At 31.5% G+C, this 17303-nt stretch overlaps 2 protein-coding genes across 7 annotated transcripts in view; both read left to right on the top strand.

The window, feature by feature from the left end:
* The window catches only part of LOC100878472 (uncharacterized), a 422291-nt gene extending 409322 nt beyond the window's left edge, over positions 1 to 12969 (top strand). For 5 of the 6 annotated variants that reach the window (XM_076533669.1, XM_076533665.1, XM_076533667.1 and 2 more), the window contains one exon: positions 604 to 740. The gene's annotated coding sequence lies outside the window, so the exon portion shown is untranslated. Of the gene's footprint in view, positions 1 to 603; positions 741 to 8053 lie in introns of those variants that run through there. The other variant, XM_076533666.1, reaches the window with a different exon arrangement.
* On the top strand, positions 570 to 8041 carry LOC105664026 (uncharacterized). The gene is made up of 2 exons (XM_076533426.1): positions 570 to 4400; positions 5448 to 8041. Exons 1-2 carry the CDS (start codon positions 570 to 572, stop codon positions 5496 to 5498), a joined length of 3882 nt encoding a protein of 1293 aa, XP_076389541.1. The 3' UTR covers positions 5499 to 8041.
* Positions 12970 to 17303: the final 4334 nt, after the last annotated feature.

Here is a 17303-nt window from a genome sequence, read left to right as displayed (position 1 = left end):
CTTGTTGTGTAGATCTTGCTAAACTTTTCACAGAAGCAGCAGTTGATTAAGTTAATCATTTAAATTATCTTCAAGTAAGAAAAGTGATCCTACCTACAACAAAATTTAATTCTATCGGTCAGTCTTATCACGTTCAGATACACCACCGATTTTAGAATTTCCCCAGACGTGTTCCGTCAGGGTCTTCCTTCATTCAATAGGAAATTTAAACTTGGCAGCATTAGTGAATCACTGCTATTGACCGCGAAGCAGAGGGAGGGTAGGAAGAGTGGCAGGGGATCGTCTGTCATTTGTATGGAATCACCCTTAGTATCCCTCGGACGTTCTAACGCCGTGGTTAGTCACGCGTTTCCGTATTTCGAATTTTGTTTGAAAACATCCGCGCGAACAGTCGTCCGGCCGTCTGCGACATGCACAAACATAAATCTCGTGAATCGCTATAAATTTCCTGCGCTACATTCAGTCTCCGGCGAGTTTCTATACGCCAGTGCGACACAGTCAGTCGAAACTTTAAATTGATAAGAGTCGCCAGAACAATAGAGCGAGCTTCTTGAACGTCTGCCAGTGCCATGCACACCAACGTTCGATCAATCGTTGTTTCAGACGCAGAGTCGACGAGCGCACCGCCAGTCCCGCCGAGACGCAAGAAGCGGAAAACGACGCCTGCGGCAATTGCGAAATCTCCTCTTTCGCGAGAAACGTCACCAGCGACGGGCCTCAAGAAGTCGGATAGAAAGCGTTTGGCGCCTCCTCCGCCGCCGCCGCGGACAGCTCGAAGAATCAAATCTCGCAAAGATCAGACAGAGAAAAGGGTTTCAAACGACTCGGTAATCGACAATGTAGAAGAAACGCTGAACAATCCTGGTTTCATCGAAGCGGATAGAACTGATCTGCGGTTCGAATCCGCTGATTTAATATCGACGAAGGAAACGAATGACGCCGGAAATGACATGGATGATAGGAACAAGTCAGATTATGTTACGGATTCACCGAGAGCACGACCGTTTCCTATTTATGAGACTTTCGCCAGGAAGGAGACTAATAAGTATCCACCGTTATTCTTTACCCTACACGATTTTCAGAACGTGATGTCCAGCACGTTGCAGCACGAGGATGACTCGGACACGAAGTCGTCAGTCGAATTGGAGACCCCCTTTAACAATTCTTTTCACGGATCCTTCGGAAATTCGCTGGACGACGAGGAGAACGAACTCTGTTTCCGTGTCACCACTACAAATTTACCGTTTGAGAGGTGTTTGGACAGATGGACCGCCACGTTTGCAGACCACTTTATCGAAAAGCTCGACGAGTCCAATCGTTTCATTTTCGAGGATTACATCGACAGAAGCAACAAGGTAAACGTTCGGCGATCGGCTGGCCCGATGTGCTATGAAAGCTTCGAAGAGGAGTCGTCGGCTCCTCGTTTGACCAAGGTGAGATTCGTGATTGAATCACCGAGCTCTTCTACGCCGGATCTTGATTTGGACGACGACGGGGAAGTCATGTGTGATAGTTTGCGAAATATTGATTCTTTAGTAGACGAGGAAGTCAGCTGGCATCATGGATCCTCCGTACAGTTGACCGAGATTACTGATGACGTGGTTTGCACCGAAGAAGCGAAGAATACGGAGGAAGTGGAAAATCGCCGGGGCTCGAATGAATTTGACGTCGTTCCTTTGACCTCCATTTTGAAGATACGAAGCGATTCGACCAGCTGGCTATCTTTGGAAGATGACTCTAACATCATCGAACTGGCTGATACGGAACCGTTCTTCGAGTGTGAAATAACTCGGAATGATTCGAGGGATTCGTTTCATAGCTCCACCTCGCAGGATTTGCAAAACGAGATGTTTCATCCGTTGGGCGAGGAAAAATTGAAAATCGCGGAGGTCAGCAAAGCTTGGCTGAGCTTAATTAAACCGAAAATTGAATGCGCTGTAGTGTTGACTGAGATTAAAGCCGATTGCTCGAATGAAAAGACGCAATTTGAGAACAGTTCGTTAAATAATATTAATAAAAATGAAAGCAACAATTCAGAAGCCGCAGACACGAATAAGATTGAAAATGACGTGGAAGAGAAACCAATGTTGAGTAAACTAAATGCTAACGTGGATCGAAAAGTTCAAATTGGCGAAGAAAATATGAAAGTTGTCGAACAAATGTCGGAAACAGATGAAGTTACAGATCTTGACTATAAATTGGTAATAAATAAAACAGTCAATAATATTGCGAAAGTAGACTCAGTATCAAATGAAGTAAAGACAGAAATCATCGAAGAACCAACAGAAGGTGATAAACAGCTGCATACAATAAATGATCAAATCGATAAATCAACAAAGGAATATAGAAGAAAAATATTCGTAAATGAATCGCTACGAAATATGTTAAATCATCACGATTTCTCGTCGAATGAATCCGAAGAGCAGAATTCAAGTTTCGAAGAAAATTGTACTATTCCTTCTAACAATGAAGAAGATTCTCAAGAAATAACAACCAACGAGACTAATAAGGTAGAATATAATAAAGATTTGCAAGGAAATTCCGTAGCAAAAGGACGTTTTGAACGAAAAGAAAGTATCAATGTTCCTGTAAACATTCGAAGAAATTCTTTTTTGGAAAACATGCTTACCAAAGATTCAAATCAAATTTGGACAAGTTACGAAATCGTTGATGCTCATTCAAAAATGTCCTCATCAATACTTGACGAACAGATTTCAGAAAGCAAAGAAGAAAATAAAATTGCAAGTAGATTGAACGATTCAATAAACAAAGACCCAGAGATTCAACATATCTTACAAGAATCAAGAGCATCGTTAAAGAAGATAGATACCGGTTTTCCAAAGTCAACCAGTCCTATGATGATTTCTCGATCAAATGAGAAAAATCCTAGTGATGTAAAAAGCAATGTGCTGAACGAATTGTTGTCTAATTTTAACAACATCAAATTGAAACCAGTGAACATCGAAAAGAAAATCATCGACAAAACTATTTCTGAAATGACTGGTTCCACTCAACGAAATGAAAGTGAAGAAAACGTTGAACAGAGCTTAGAAGTTCGCAAAGAAACTTCAAGAAAATCATTCAGTTTGCATGATGAGATAACTAAGGAAACCAGACACGGAATTACTGATCCAGAAACAGAAATGTTTTCTCCGGAACCAGAAGATCAACTTGTTTCTTCAACGTTCGAAATTTTAAATTCCAAAGATCATGACAATAAGATAGACCAAGAATTACAAGAAAAATTGGACACCTGTTTCAGCTCTTCAAACAACTTGGCTAGCGAACCAGAACTGGAAAAAACAGCGAGATTTTCAGTAAGTCCTAATAAATTGTCAGAGCCAAATCTATATAAGGCCAAGGTAATCGAGATCGAAGATTCTTCGGAATCATCGGAAATCACAACAGAAAATCATGTCAGATCGAAAGAAAGCTGTGTAGATAAGAAAGTGTCTATTGAAAATAAGATAACCGGAGGAATGGATATTATCACGAAACCTCCGAAAAGTGAAAAGACTGACGTAATAGTTCACGGACATGAAGATCGTGATCACAAAGACGAAGAAGATTCGAACCATGATCGAGGTTCGACCGTTCAACAGTTAGATTTAAGAAGCAGGAGGATGGTTAGCGGCGATAAGAGTGCCATAGTTAGGAGAATCCCTCTACCCCATTGTAATAATAATGACAATAACAGGGCAGTAACACCCGTAGCTGTAAGTGACGACCAATCCCGTGACACTGTAACAATAACCCCTGGTAGAGTTAGGAGCTTCGTTAGGTACTACGAGATTCGACGCGAGGCGACGACTGACAAAGATTCTAAAGCTAACGATAGAGATAAAATAGATAGAGATAAGATTGTTGGACACCAGTCGGTAGTCAGCATCTGTAGAGGCCTGGAAGCGAGAGCTGTCGAGACTAAATCTCTCGATCCGAAGAAAGACACTGTTTTAACGTTGATGGAGAAGAATTCAGAAAAATCAATCGGATCAATGCCAACGGAAGGTACTTGCACCGTGGACATGGATCAGTTTAGTAACAAGAAGTCTAATTGGTTCGACGATCGTGCCGAAGGAATGAAAGCCGATACGGAATGGAAGAAACAGACTGATTCGTCGCAAGAATCTTGCGGCGATTTGTACATGCAGTCCGGTAAGAACAAAAGAAAGAAGTCGGTGAAATTTCAAGGTGGATTCACAGTGATCGGTCCGAAAAGTCCTGACAAAGATGGTTCCATGGGGAATTCCGCGAGTCAAGATACGAGAACTGAAAAGCAAAAAACTCCCGACAGACCGACACTGAAAGGAGCCATTTTCAGCGGGGAAATGGATCTTCGAGGCACCGAGGAATTGGTGGACGATGACTCACGAATCGAGAAACGAGACGTTGCTGCTCAGGTTAGTAATTGGGTTAATTGGATGTGTAGGATAACACTTTGCGTGATCACAAGAACCGTATTTTTGTAGTATTTGTAGAAAGTATATTTTGATTATTTCTGTTGGTATTTGTTATTAATTTAAATGTATTTTGTGTATGAAATAGAAATATTTTTAAAAACATTGTGATTATGATGTAACATTATTAGGTTATTAGAGGTGGAGAATCCAGTTTCGTTTGGGCATGATAAAAGATTCTCTTTTCAGCGAAATAAATTTCTGAAATTATGATATTCCTTGTTTTTTCTCTACATGTTATAGAATTCTGTTTGTATAGAATAATGCAATTGTAGATTAAGCTTCTAGAAAAGATATTTAGTATTATTAACGTGCTATTTTGTATAGTATTTTATGGACAAGAAATTGAGGGAATGTTACTTAAATAACGAAATTTAAGATAAAAATAAATATCGGTCGTATTAACACTAGATTGCCTAAAGCAGTCATTTTGACTACTTTTCAGTTTCAATTAGAAAAACAATTATGTATAGACTGATACAGCTTCTTAGAATGTTGTGACTTTTTGTACAACATATAAATGCGTTTATTAATAATTGTAGTTACCTCCCCCCTCCTTCATTTCCGGTATATATATATGTGTTGTACCTATATTGCCCCAAAGCAGTCAAAATGAATCAAAGTTTCAGTCTTTCTAGTGTTAAATTATGCCCATTATTCAGTATATAGTAAGAAACATAGTTACATATAGCTTGAATATGGCTATGTTCCGAATCAATTTATAATTATTATAATTCCATAATTAGAATATTACGATTGAACATTTATCCATATAAATGTTTATAAAAAGGAAATCACTTCCGATCTTGAAGACCTTGAAATATTTTATCAAGTCATTCTGGGTCATTTGTCGTCATTCATTAAGTGAACAAAGAACCTATGGATAAAAGTATATTATTTTCTGGACTTTATTTGTACTTAATAAAGTATATAGCAAGTCTAATGTCCTTGTTTACCGTTTATACTGAAATTTATCGATTTCTCTTACAGCTCTGTACGGAACTGACTCCGTATTATATCATTTCTCGACAGAAAGTATGACTCACACTCGGTACTGTATTATGATTATATCTGTATGTAAATTCAATAAACAAATTAAAAAAAACTGTCTACCAAAATTATCCTGTACTTTAATACAGTAATATGAACAAATAACTGCGTGAGCTTTAGTCCTGTCAATATTCAACTGAGTAATTCAAAGTGAGTAATACGAATAATTAGTTTTCATTTTCTTCTAACAAAGCAGGAATATTATATTTTTAATATAATTTTTAAACTACATGACATTTGATAAGCGTGCAATTTTAGCGTCGATCATTGTTCTTTATGAAGTATTCACATCTAGTCTAAAAGATGTAAATGAAAGACGCCAATATAAAATTGTATTGAACGCAAATTCTGTCGAAGAATGATGAACAATCTAATCTCCGGTGAAAAGCTAAAATCTTCAAGTTTAGATGTTTTGAATAAAAAAATTAGAATGTTTATATCAAAAGGTTTGAATACAAATTGTTTAATAATGGAAAACTCGACATATAGAAACTTTATATGATACCTAGTAATTTTCTAAGTGCAACGAGTTAAAGTAAGAAAACTTCAATAGTTGAACATGAATTAACACTTAAAAGAAGATATCGAATGAGCGGCTTTTAACACCCGCGATATGCAGTTATAAAGTTCGAGAGGCCGAGATATCAATGAAAATTCGACTTCCAGAGATAAATTTGGACTTGAAGAGATCAGGCTATTCTAACATCGAGATACAGAGGTAAAATACTGAATTTGGATATATATAGCAAATAATTTGAATTAAAGTTTTATCCCGACGGTAAAGATTTGTTCATCGGTGCAGAAAATAATGACAAAATTTTAGTTTCATAGAACTTCAAATTATCGAAGTTTGGCTACAGTTTTAAAGTAATTTCTTTGCGAACATTTTACAAATTAACAGAAACCGTTTGTTGTATGTATTTCAGAATCAATTTGTTCAAAATTTTGATAACATATTTTAAGATCATCAAAATTGGAAGTGATTATTTTATAAACATTTATCATTATGTATTTATGCATAATATTAGTAAACAAATGTAAATTAATTTTTAGTTCGACGTAGAAAAATTATTCTATTCACCTATACATATAGTAAGTATATAGCAGTTATAATATTATTCTTTATTAAACATTTCATATGATACTGTTTAAGCACATATTTAATTTGATGATTCGAAAACATCAAGAATAAAGCACAAAATCTGAACGAAATCAAGAATATTCAGGAATCGATATAATAAAATTAAAAAATACATATATTAATATTGTCTCAATTATTTTACGAAATCCTAAAAACTCATATCTAAATAATCGCGTTTGGAATTTATATTCAAATTATTTTTCAGTTTTCATATTGCTCATAAAATGTAAAATATTTAAAATTCAAAGATAAAATGTTAAAATCTTGATGCATTATTCAAGGCTGTTCGCAAACATTTTACATAACACAGTTACTTTGTAAGTCACTCCCTTACTTACATGTATACAGTTCTCCAAATTGAACTTATTAATCCTAGAACTCATACAGGAGTAATTGAATACTCAACTGAATTCTAAAAATTGTACATGTTTTAATTTCTTGAATCAATAAATATGTATGTTTACATTGATTGAAAAATAAAAAAGATGCAATAATAAGAAAATACAGTCACCGTTATAATAAAACAAGTATATAAAAAAAAAATATTAAAAAATTGAACAGTTATTGTGTTTATCATTTGGATAATTCATCACCATGTACATGCGCCTTAAGATTAAGTATAAGAAAATATATCCAGAAGCTAGAAACGTAATGGTAATAAAACCGTCTTAAGTTTGTCTAAACGCATATATTAGGGGTACCGAAAACTATTCAAAATTTCTTCAATGACTTCAAAGTTTTTCAATGAAAAATCGAAGGACTTTTTTTAAGAAGGGAATCGAACAATTGCCTTTAGAAATATTAATGAAACGCTTATATACACTGAGGTTTAACGCAAATTTTGTGTAGGTATATGTAATTTAGGATTATTTAAACTCACTCTAGATTTCCTTTATGATTTTAGTTTTTTACACACTACTTTAATTATTGAATTATTAAAGTATTGTTTTGTTTCCTTCTCTTATACTTATTCTCAACGAAAGGAAGCCTGTTACAAATTGATATGCCATAAATGTTGCAAAACTTTTATATTATCAAATTACACCACATTTTAATAAATTAGAAAATGATAATATATCTATGATAAATTTATTTTATCACCATTACATGATTTTTCCACATTTTAGAATTTCGATAAACAGACAAATTTCAGAAAAGAAATTCAATAATTGGACTGAAACATCATGGAACAAATCAATTTTTTTGTTACGTTATATTTATTTATTTTCCTTTCAGTTTATCGATATTGTCATAATATTCGCTTTTAAGGGGAACAAATAAGTTCTTAATTATATAACATTCTGTGCTTCGAATTGACCATTTGATGTGGAACAATTTATTGACTCTTTTTATATAAGCGACCACATGAAGTGAAATAACCTTCTTTTTAATTTTTCCTCCGCAGATACAAGCCGCAGCAGAATGCAAGGAATGTTCAGGTATTAATCGCTTCGTTCCAAAACCAGAAACCCCGCGCCTCGTATTTTATTGTACTGTATAGTTAAACTGTAGTTTCTATAAGTCGTCGTGGTCGTCGTCGTTTCCCCGAATCTCAACGAGATTTTCCCGCGATGTTTTGTTGCGTCCCAACTGTATTATTATTTCTCGAATACTTTTTTCTTTGTCAGGTCTTAACCAAAGAACAGATTTTACGATGCCTCGAATAAGATGCTTGCCACAATGCTTTTCCATCGTCGAACAAATTAGATACTCACAGATCTTACAATGAGTGCCGCAGAAATCAGAGAATTACAATAAATGTAGGTAGCAAAATTTTATTCTAATGATTAATTATAGAAAGTTACAATTATTCCACATCTATTATGCTTTTATTATATTTACCTTTTTAACATTATGTTTTGAAGTTAAGCATAGAGTAACGTTTCTCATTTTTTTTAAACTCTACAGCGGATAAATGTTGTAGTACATTAATGGTCCGTACGATACTTTACACATTAAGAAAAGAAACAAATACGTAAGGATGCATATAGCTCTACAGTCAAAAGCAAATTTGGCTTTATTATGAAGTTTACAATCCATGCATTTTTAAGAATTTTTGAGGATCTTATTAATTTACAGATGCGGAAATCTAAGAATTTAGAAATTTAGGGAGTTCTGGGTTTGATGATCCAGAGATTTGATATTTATGTGTTTAGGAGTTCAGAAATTTGAAAGTTTGGATATTTCATGATCTAAAAGTTTCAGAACTTGAAAATTTGAAAATAAGAAAATATAAAAATGTAAATATTTTCAAATATGGAAAAATACAAATTTGAAAATACGAAAAGTAGTAAATTCAGAAATTTAAATTTACATATGCTACCTTACCTAAAGAGAGCCTACATTGTAGTCTAGTATATCTGATGTGTATTTCTCGTAACGTCGATCAGGTAAATCATGACAAACAGATGTTCTCTTTTCCCAAGGATATTTAAAGTTATCGCGGGTTCTCTGGACAAACAGATTTTTCGGTCAAGTGCATTAGCCGTCTTTGGTTCGGATTTATTTAATTCTACTCCTCTATTGGGTAGCACGTATTCACGGAGCTTGTTCTGGTAATTTCTTGTGTCATTTTGTTCGACTTACCTTACATGTTTTCGGGTAATGCGGCTTTACTAGATTTACTGCACCCTCGAGAAAGACACAAAAACTATGTGAATTGTGGCTTTGTTCGAATCGCTATTTCTCTTGCTAAGTAATGAGTCTGTTGTAAAATTTGTATAGGATATCATTGATTAGAGTTAAACGTGAAATTAACACGTTAGTTATTGTAAGACAGCTGATGGGCAACATTATTTAAGAAAATATTAAAAAATAGTTATTTTTGAATTTTGTGAACAAAGAATATTTGCAGCACGTTCATGAGTACTTTTTAAGGAAAAGAAAGTGTTACTAGTATTTATTTAAAACGTGATGGAACAGTTGTAAAAAAGTAGTGCAAATGGAAAAAAGCAACAGTGATTGAGCTTACTCGCCTGTTACGTTTAATCCTTATATTTTTCAATTTCTTGAGATATACTCTTAAATATCGTGTAAGAATTTTTTGTTTGCAAGGAGGTCTAAAAATGATAATTTTAAAAAATTTTTCTTTAATATAATTTAGTAAATGTATGAAATTAAAAAAAATTGGGAAATGCTACGTAGTATTAATTTTACTTTATTAAGGAAAAAGATCAAATGGTTAATGTAAACTGATAAATCTAACGATCATAATCTGAACAATTATAAGTATAGTGTACGCATTACACATAACTGTCATCATTGCGTTATACATATAACGTGTTAATTTCAGAAGTTATAAATTTGAAATAATTATGACATTGACCTTGACATACGAGCATCAAAGTCGTTCTCCTGAATGACCCTCAAAAGGTTTTAATCGTAGCTCGATTAAAAGTTCTTAATGAAAATGTATTGTTACTATTACACTGCAATCTGCGTAAATGCATAGTCATTATAATAATTCAATCAGTAATATCTATTAAACGTTGAAAATATAAAATTGCACGAATTATGTAAATCCATACACTATATGACAATTAGAGTGTTATACTAATCCGTGGTATGTCCAATTTCAGTAAGAATTCATAGAAGTTACATGTTAAATATTATTTTTTCAAAAACTAATTCAATCAATTTATTTTTTTAATATTATTGAATTAGTGTATTATCTGATCGAATTATTATATTTAGTTATTATATTAATTTTATACTTGAGAATGTTATTCAATGCATGTTAACAAATTTATAATTTTAAAAATGTAATTAGCATTTGTCAGAATACATAAATATCAGGTGAAAAATAACATTATTAAAGATTAAGAATCAAAATCACGTATACGTTACCGCGGCCATAACAAAGTTAATTAATATAGCTTACCCTGTCGTTGGATTAATAAATTGAGTGATCAAATAATTATATCTTTAACTCTTGAGTGTTAAATCAGGGTCAGGTTTAGTAGAAGCTTAATTTGTATTTTTCTAGGTAAATGAGTAGCCCATTGTTTCATAGAAAAAGTTATATACTTTTTTTATCTAAGAAAATTCCATTTTTAGAAATTGTTCGATAAAAATAATAATCACGAAACAGAAACATTTACAATAAACGAGGTTGAATATTATTAATTAATTATACTGATCTCTGATTATTAAATTAGTGCAGTATAATTTATATAGATACGTGTATATTAATTGTGATGGATCATTTTCCAATAAATTTTTTTTTAATATTGTTTTATCAAAGCATGTTTATATTTATAGGACTTAGAATCAATTTTAACTTGGTTTTACATTATTTAATAATAGTAATTAATACGTAGATTTTAAGAGTGTTATTAAAAAACATTACAATTTAATTTTTCAACAAGATTATTCAATGTATTACTTAATATTTCTAGTGAAATATTAATGATATTCCATAATTTTTCTTCATTTATATTATGGTTATAAAGCAAGAAGTTATTTTAAGATGCTAATTAAATAGTTAACAATTTGTATTATAATTTTCCGGTTTACATGTAGATGTTACCAATGTGGTAATTTAATTAATTATAAATGAGCTTTTCCAACGATTGATTGGATTAAAATTGATTGCATGATAATCGTGTTACATTAGATAATGGTATTTGACAAGTAATTAGTTAACAGTAATCCATGTAGATCTTGTGCAAACGAATATTTATAGAGCTAATAATATAGAATGAGGGATTAAGGAAAAACGAACAAATAGAATTTGGTAATAGTACTATACTTTAATTATTGTAAAAATATCTACTTAAAAGGTTAATAAATTGCTGTATATTTACAAAATTGCAATTAAGAGAGTTCCTTACTGAGTATCAAAGAATTATTGCACAACTGTACCTCTAGTAATGATAATCTACTGTTAGAAATTAAACTGATTGTTCGTATAAAGTAAAGTATTAAGGATATCTCAGGTATTTATAGGAAACATAATGAATCAATTTATCTTCTGAATCAATATTATTTAATTATTATTTAATAAACGTAATCTTTCCGAAACTTATAAATTCGCTATGCAGATATATTACAACCTTCTCCAGAATTAAAGAAATTACAGCATTTGAATGCAGTCTTCTATTATCAGCAACACTGTAGGAACAGAGAAATTTACAAATTGCAATATGTATATTCAGTTATGGAAGTTTCTACGAATCTCAATGCACAAAAAGGAGAATCATTACGGGCACCCGAGCGAAAATGGCATTATAACGAGCATCTACTGTATTTATCTGTTAATCACCGACGTTTTGCGTATCGGGGAATTAGCACCAGAACAATCAAAGCTATGAAAATATTACGTTTCAGATTGCGTATTGAATGACAGGAATTATCAAAGTGCTTTTGTCGAAACGTACATGTATATTGACGTTTGTGGGGACAAAGGATAATTATATGCGGTAATTTATTTACTTCTCTAATTTATCTTTAATTTAAAAATTAGTATTCAGTTTCGTCTGTGTTAGCATCAAAGGAGGCAATGAATTCGTTAAAAATATGACAATAATTGAAGCAAAGCATCTTGTCCTGTAAAAAAAGAAATCTGTTCTTTCGTTAAGCTCTATTTGCTGGTTATTTTCCGTTCTCCGATCGCCTTAGTCGTCTATGTTAAACGAAACGGCAAACAGCTTTTAGCTCTGTTATTGTCGCAACCTACTTTGCGCATCCTTTATATAGGAGAATGTTGTTTTTTGGCGAAAATATTGTACCGCAGGTTTCGCACGCGTATTAACCCCATTGTTCTGCGTGTATTGTGTAATCGTAACGTAAAGGTGGAAGTAATTTTACGTGATAGAGTAGAATGTCGAAATAATATACTTGTTGTGCTGTTTTTGTTGCGTATACGCGTTCAACTGTTTGATTTAAGTACACGTCAGTATTCAGTGTCGTAAAAAGTACTATCATTTCGGTACTCACGAGTCGTTTATTGGATCTAGTATATGTATCGTGTAAAGTGCATATATTTGTTAATTAATCATAGAAATCTGAAGTTTTGAAAAAAAATCTTAGGTGTATTTTATTTAACATCAAAATGTGAAACAATTATAATAAATACCTTTTTAATTGGTCCATATGGAATCGGATCTTTGGCCAGAAAAAGGAATTATCGATTAATTTGAAAATATATGCAGATCACTTAAAAATTGTAAATATAATAAGAAATATCTCTGTGCAACATTTATTATTTACGTATAAAATGTAGATGCAATATACAGTAACATGTATGTACATAAATAGATAATGTTTATTAAACATTTACTTATTGTTATAATAAATGTGGAATTAGTAATTTTCATCAGATTTTTTTGTTTTCTGATTTTAAGTATTCATTTCAACAATAATTGGTATGTAATTATTACTATTTTCATATCGAGCAATATCACTTTTAAAATGTACAATGTTTGAGTGCAATGTCATTCCTTTTATTATAATATTCAATCATTTTTATAAGACGAGACGCGAATTGTATCCTGCATATTAACTTCACAAGAATCATAAATTTAACAAAAATTATATTGTTTTACTTACATATTTGTAACGTTTCTGAAACTATGCTCACGAGTTAATTGCGCTCATGAGGCCAAGAGCGGCTTTTACCTATTGAAAGGTTGGTTTTTATCGACATTTGTCGTCTTCGGCTTCACGTACTACTTCACAATCAACAATTTGTGCCATGATGCATCAACTTTGCACCATATACAGCATCAGGGTCTGCGAAGAGGCGATTTTGTAGATGATTAGACCTTTCCTGACCTCCTACTGGCACAGGATGCAAATGTTAAGGGATTGGCAGTTTTCCTGGGTTGTTCCAACAAGGAAACATATGTCCAACAGAATTGAAAATTAATTGTGGCTCTAATTATTAATTGTAATTACTGAAACGCCACTCAAAACAGCGGGCTTTAGAGACCAAGCTGCTCAAAGTAGGATGCCTGCTATTCACTGGCTACTAAACAACATAGAGCGAACTTCGAGAATCTGACGGCGAGTTAGCAATTCGACGAGAATAATCATTTTAATGGAGTGGTTTCAGAGCTTTCGTTTTGATGTCTTTGGTTTTCCTGGGCCTGAACATAACTCAGATCATTAATAATATATTTTGATTAATGTTTAATGATTTTAATATAAAAATGATAATTTAATAATAATTTAATTCGAAATACATCTTCTACCTCTTTCTAGCGATTGCGCACGCATCTTACAGAGACCTACATATTCTAGCGTTGAAGCGCGCATTAATTTAAAATATAACATACAATACTTTATGATATTTTGAATTCTCTAAATCGACAAATGAATAAATTAATTCGATTATTAATCACTTATATTGATTTCTAATTAATTAGTTTAAATATTTTATGAACTAAAAAGTGTGTTATCGACTGAATAACTAATATATATGGTAATGGCATTATTTTATAACGCGGTCGGTGAAAAAAAATGTACAATAAAAGAAATAAAACCTACATCGAGATTTTTCATTAATAAATCTTTCGGGATGTTACATATTGTATATAAGACATTGAACAGACGAGATTAATAGATATACGATTTTGTTACATTTTTTATATAAGGAATGTGAATAATGTAAAAACACGTATTTTCGAAATTTTCGCTGAAATTTTTTATGAATATCGATCCTGAAATAATTGGAGTTTTCTTTGTATGAAATCCGCTGAATTTCGAATAAGTTATTTAAATTGTTTTCCTGGCGGGTCTTTCAACGAAACTGTGGTCGGATAAAGCAGATACCGCATAAAGCGGACTACTGCATTTAAAATAATATTTCATTGCATCCTTTCGAATACTCCTATTTTAGAATGTGCAGAATGTCGATTAATTTGAAACAATGAACAATTTCATTATCTTTTTATCTCAAGTTAAAGTATAAAACGTAAAGTTTTAAAAAATCTTTACAACAATTTGCTTTAAACAAAATTATCTCTACCAAATTTTTATCAGAATATTTTTACATTCTTCTCTGGAAATAACTAATATATTAACAAACGATAATGGTCATTTTACGAGTACGAAAACGACTCTTTTATTAAACAATTGTTTAACATAAACTGATCAGTTTTATTAATTTTTAATCTATTCATTTTTTCTTGAGAAAGAATAATAGTGTTTTGTATCATCTTCGATTTTAGATTTGAAATCGTCAATTTCTTAATATAATTTCTCTATAGAATTAGTAGTCTTTATGATCACGTTTTATAAAATTAAAATGTCAGAAAAGTATGGATGGCACCACGGGGAATGGGTTTCGAGACGCTCAGAAGCACGTTCGGTGAAAAATGTAACATGATTTGGGTTTCAGTATCCGTGAAACAATAGAACCACAAACATGAAACTTTTTTATTTTTTATGTTTTCATTAGCAAACTCTTAACAATAGATTTTTCACACTTTTCTTAACTTGATATAATTTGGACTATATATATAGTCCCGGCGATTTCTTACAGTCTCGTGAATTTTAAGTCATTTCAAGTTATTACATGATGTTATTGCCTTCAGTTTTAAGTCCTTTGTTGCTGTAAGTGTATAGTTTAATATATAGCTATATATGGTTAAATATACTTAATTACATAGAAAATCTTATTATCTTATTTATTTATACACGCAATATCTTACCTATAAATTTTCAAATTACAGATGTCTCTAACTAAAATTTCCGAAGCCCCTCTGTAATAAATACATTACTACATAAATTTTTTTTAGAATTTTGTAAATAAGGAATTTTCCAAATTTCAATTTTTAATTTTTTAAACTTAAAAATTTCCAAATCATCCAATTTTTTTATTCATAAGTTTCAAAGTATCTAAACTTCTAGACTTTCACATTTTTATCACTTTTTCAAATCTCTGAATTCCAAATTTTTAAACCTTTCAAATTCCCTAGAGTTGAAATGCCGAATTTCTAAATTTCTAAATTTATAAGTTTTTAAGTTTTTAAGTTTTTAAGTTTTTAAGTTTTTAAGTTTTTAAGTTTTTAAGTTTTTAAGTTTTTAGGTGTCTAAGTTTCTTAATTATAAAATTACCAAATCTAGACATCCTTTAATTTCCAAATTTTCAAATTTTCAAATTCTCAAATGGAGTTCTAAATCTGGACGTTTATAAATTTAGAATGTTTGTAAATGTGATATATGAATTAAAAAATTCCCAAATTTCAAAACCACTTAACTTGAAAATTTGCTAACCAAAAATTAACGAGTGCTAAATCATTTTCGTCTTATGAATACTTATAATGCTTGCTCTATGTACGTAAAATATTAGATAATTCATTATTTTATTTTGATGTAACTTTATTATTTATTTCATATGCATTTATAAAGCGTCAGATTACACATAATGGAACAAAAAAAAGTTATGTAAATGAAGTCAATGACGAATAGGTGTAACTGTGGATATGTGTAACCTACCGGGGTGTGGGTTCCTATAATACACAGATTTAAGCTTAACTCATTATTTATGCTAACTGAAAGCAAATAACTTTATATAAAAAATATTAGCGAAAACTTAATATAGAAATTTTCAATGTTAAATTTGAACCTGACAATGTTCAAATCGAATTTGTAGTGCTTTTATATTATCAAATCATGTCAGATACTTTCCATTCTTAAATCAGTTATTTAATATTCAACGATGTGTATAGTACATTGTTATAAAATATGTAAACAGGAAATATTGATAAATGACACGTGTACATGCATCGAAATGACAGTATTTTTTATAAAGAACACATCGACACGCACGAAAGATAATACACACACATAAGTGAGAATTTTCGTTCGTAAACGTGCAATTCTTTGATCGAATGATATTTAACGCAACGCGATTGATGCAAACATTTTAATTCGTCTCTCTGTTAACTTCTTTTAAGTATAATAATTTATCGTTCGAATGAGTGCATTACTTTATACAATGTAGAACGCGATTAATGGTAATGAAGTGAGCAATTGATATACTAGAAAAACGTAAATGCAATGCTTTTTAAGACTTAATAATACTATTATTATATGAGAGGGTGAAAGTTATACTTGTGTAAGTTAAATATTTTAACATATTGACTTGCATGCGTAGACATAATCCGTAAACTTTTATCTACTGAAAGAAACATTAAAGTAATTCGTATATTTGCTTGTACTGAACATGGTAAGCTTTTATTTCAAGAACGTTCGTGATATAGGAAAAGATCGGTGCATCACTTGCCTGTAAATCTAATTGTAAGTCGGAAAATTTCGTTGCTTGGCAGATAAGAAAATATGCCGTATAAATTATGGTTAATGTGAAAAGCATTGTATCACTTATCAATTGTGAGAGGTCAAATACGTAAATTTGAAGATTTGTAAATTCAAAAATTTAAAACTCTTTAAATTCAAAAGCATACAAATTTTAAATTTGAAAATTTGAAAATTTGTAACTTCGGAAATCCAATAAAGCAATGATTTATAAAACTAAATTCCAAAATTTAAAAATTTATCTCATTTATTTGACAAATATTTATGAAGCTCAGTCTGTGACAAACTTATTGGAATAAGTGGTGGATTCTTTGTACGTTATATCGCTTTCTGCTATAACACGTTAACTGTTACATCGAAGCAGTTGAAAATTGTATTAAGAAATATTTTTATTT

This window comes from Megachile rotundata, chromosome 7 (genome assembly GCF_050947335.1).
Source record: "Megachile rotundata isolate GNS110a chromosome 7, iyMegRotu1, whole genome shotgun sequence".
NCBI classification, from domain to species: domain Eukaryota; kingdom Metazoa; phylum Arthropoda; class Insecta; order Hymenoptera; family Megachilidae; genus Megachile; species Megachile rotundata.
This window is presented reverse-complemented; position numbering and strand designations above follow the sequence as displayed.

Coding starts and splice junctions, on each gene's coding strand:
- LOC105664026 (XM_076533426.1), top strand. CDS start 570: ATGCACACCAACGTTCGATCAATCGTTGTTTCAGACGCAGAGTCGACG. Junction 4,401..5,447: donor AACGAGACGTTGCTGCTCAG/GTTAGTAATTGG, acceptor TTTCTCTTACAG/CTCTGTACGGAACTGACTCC.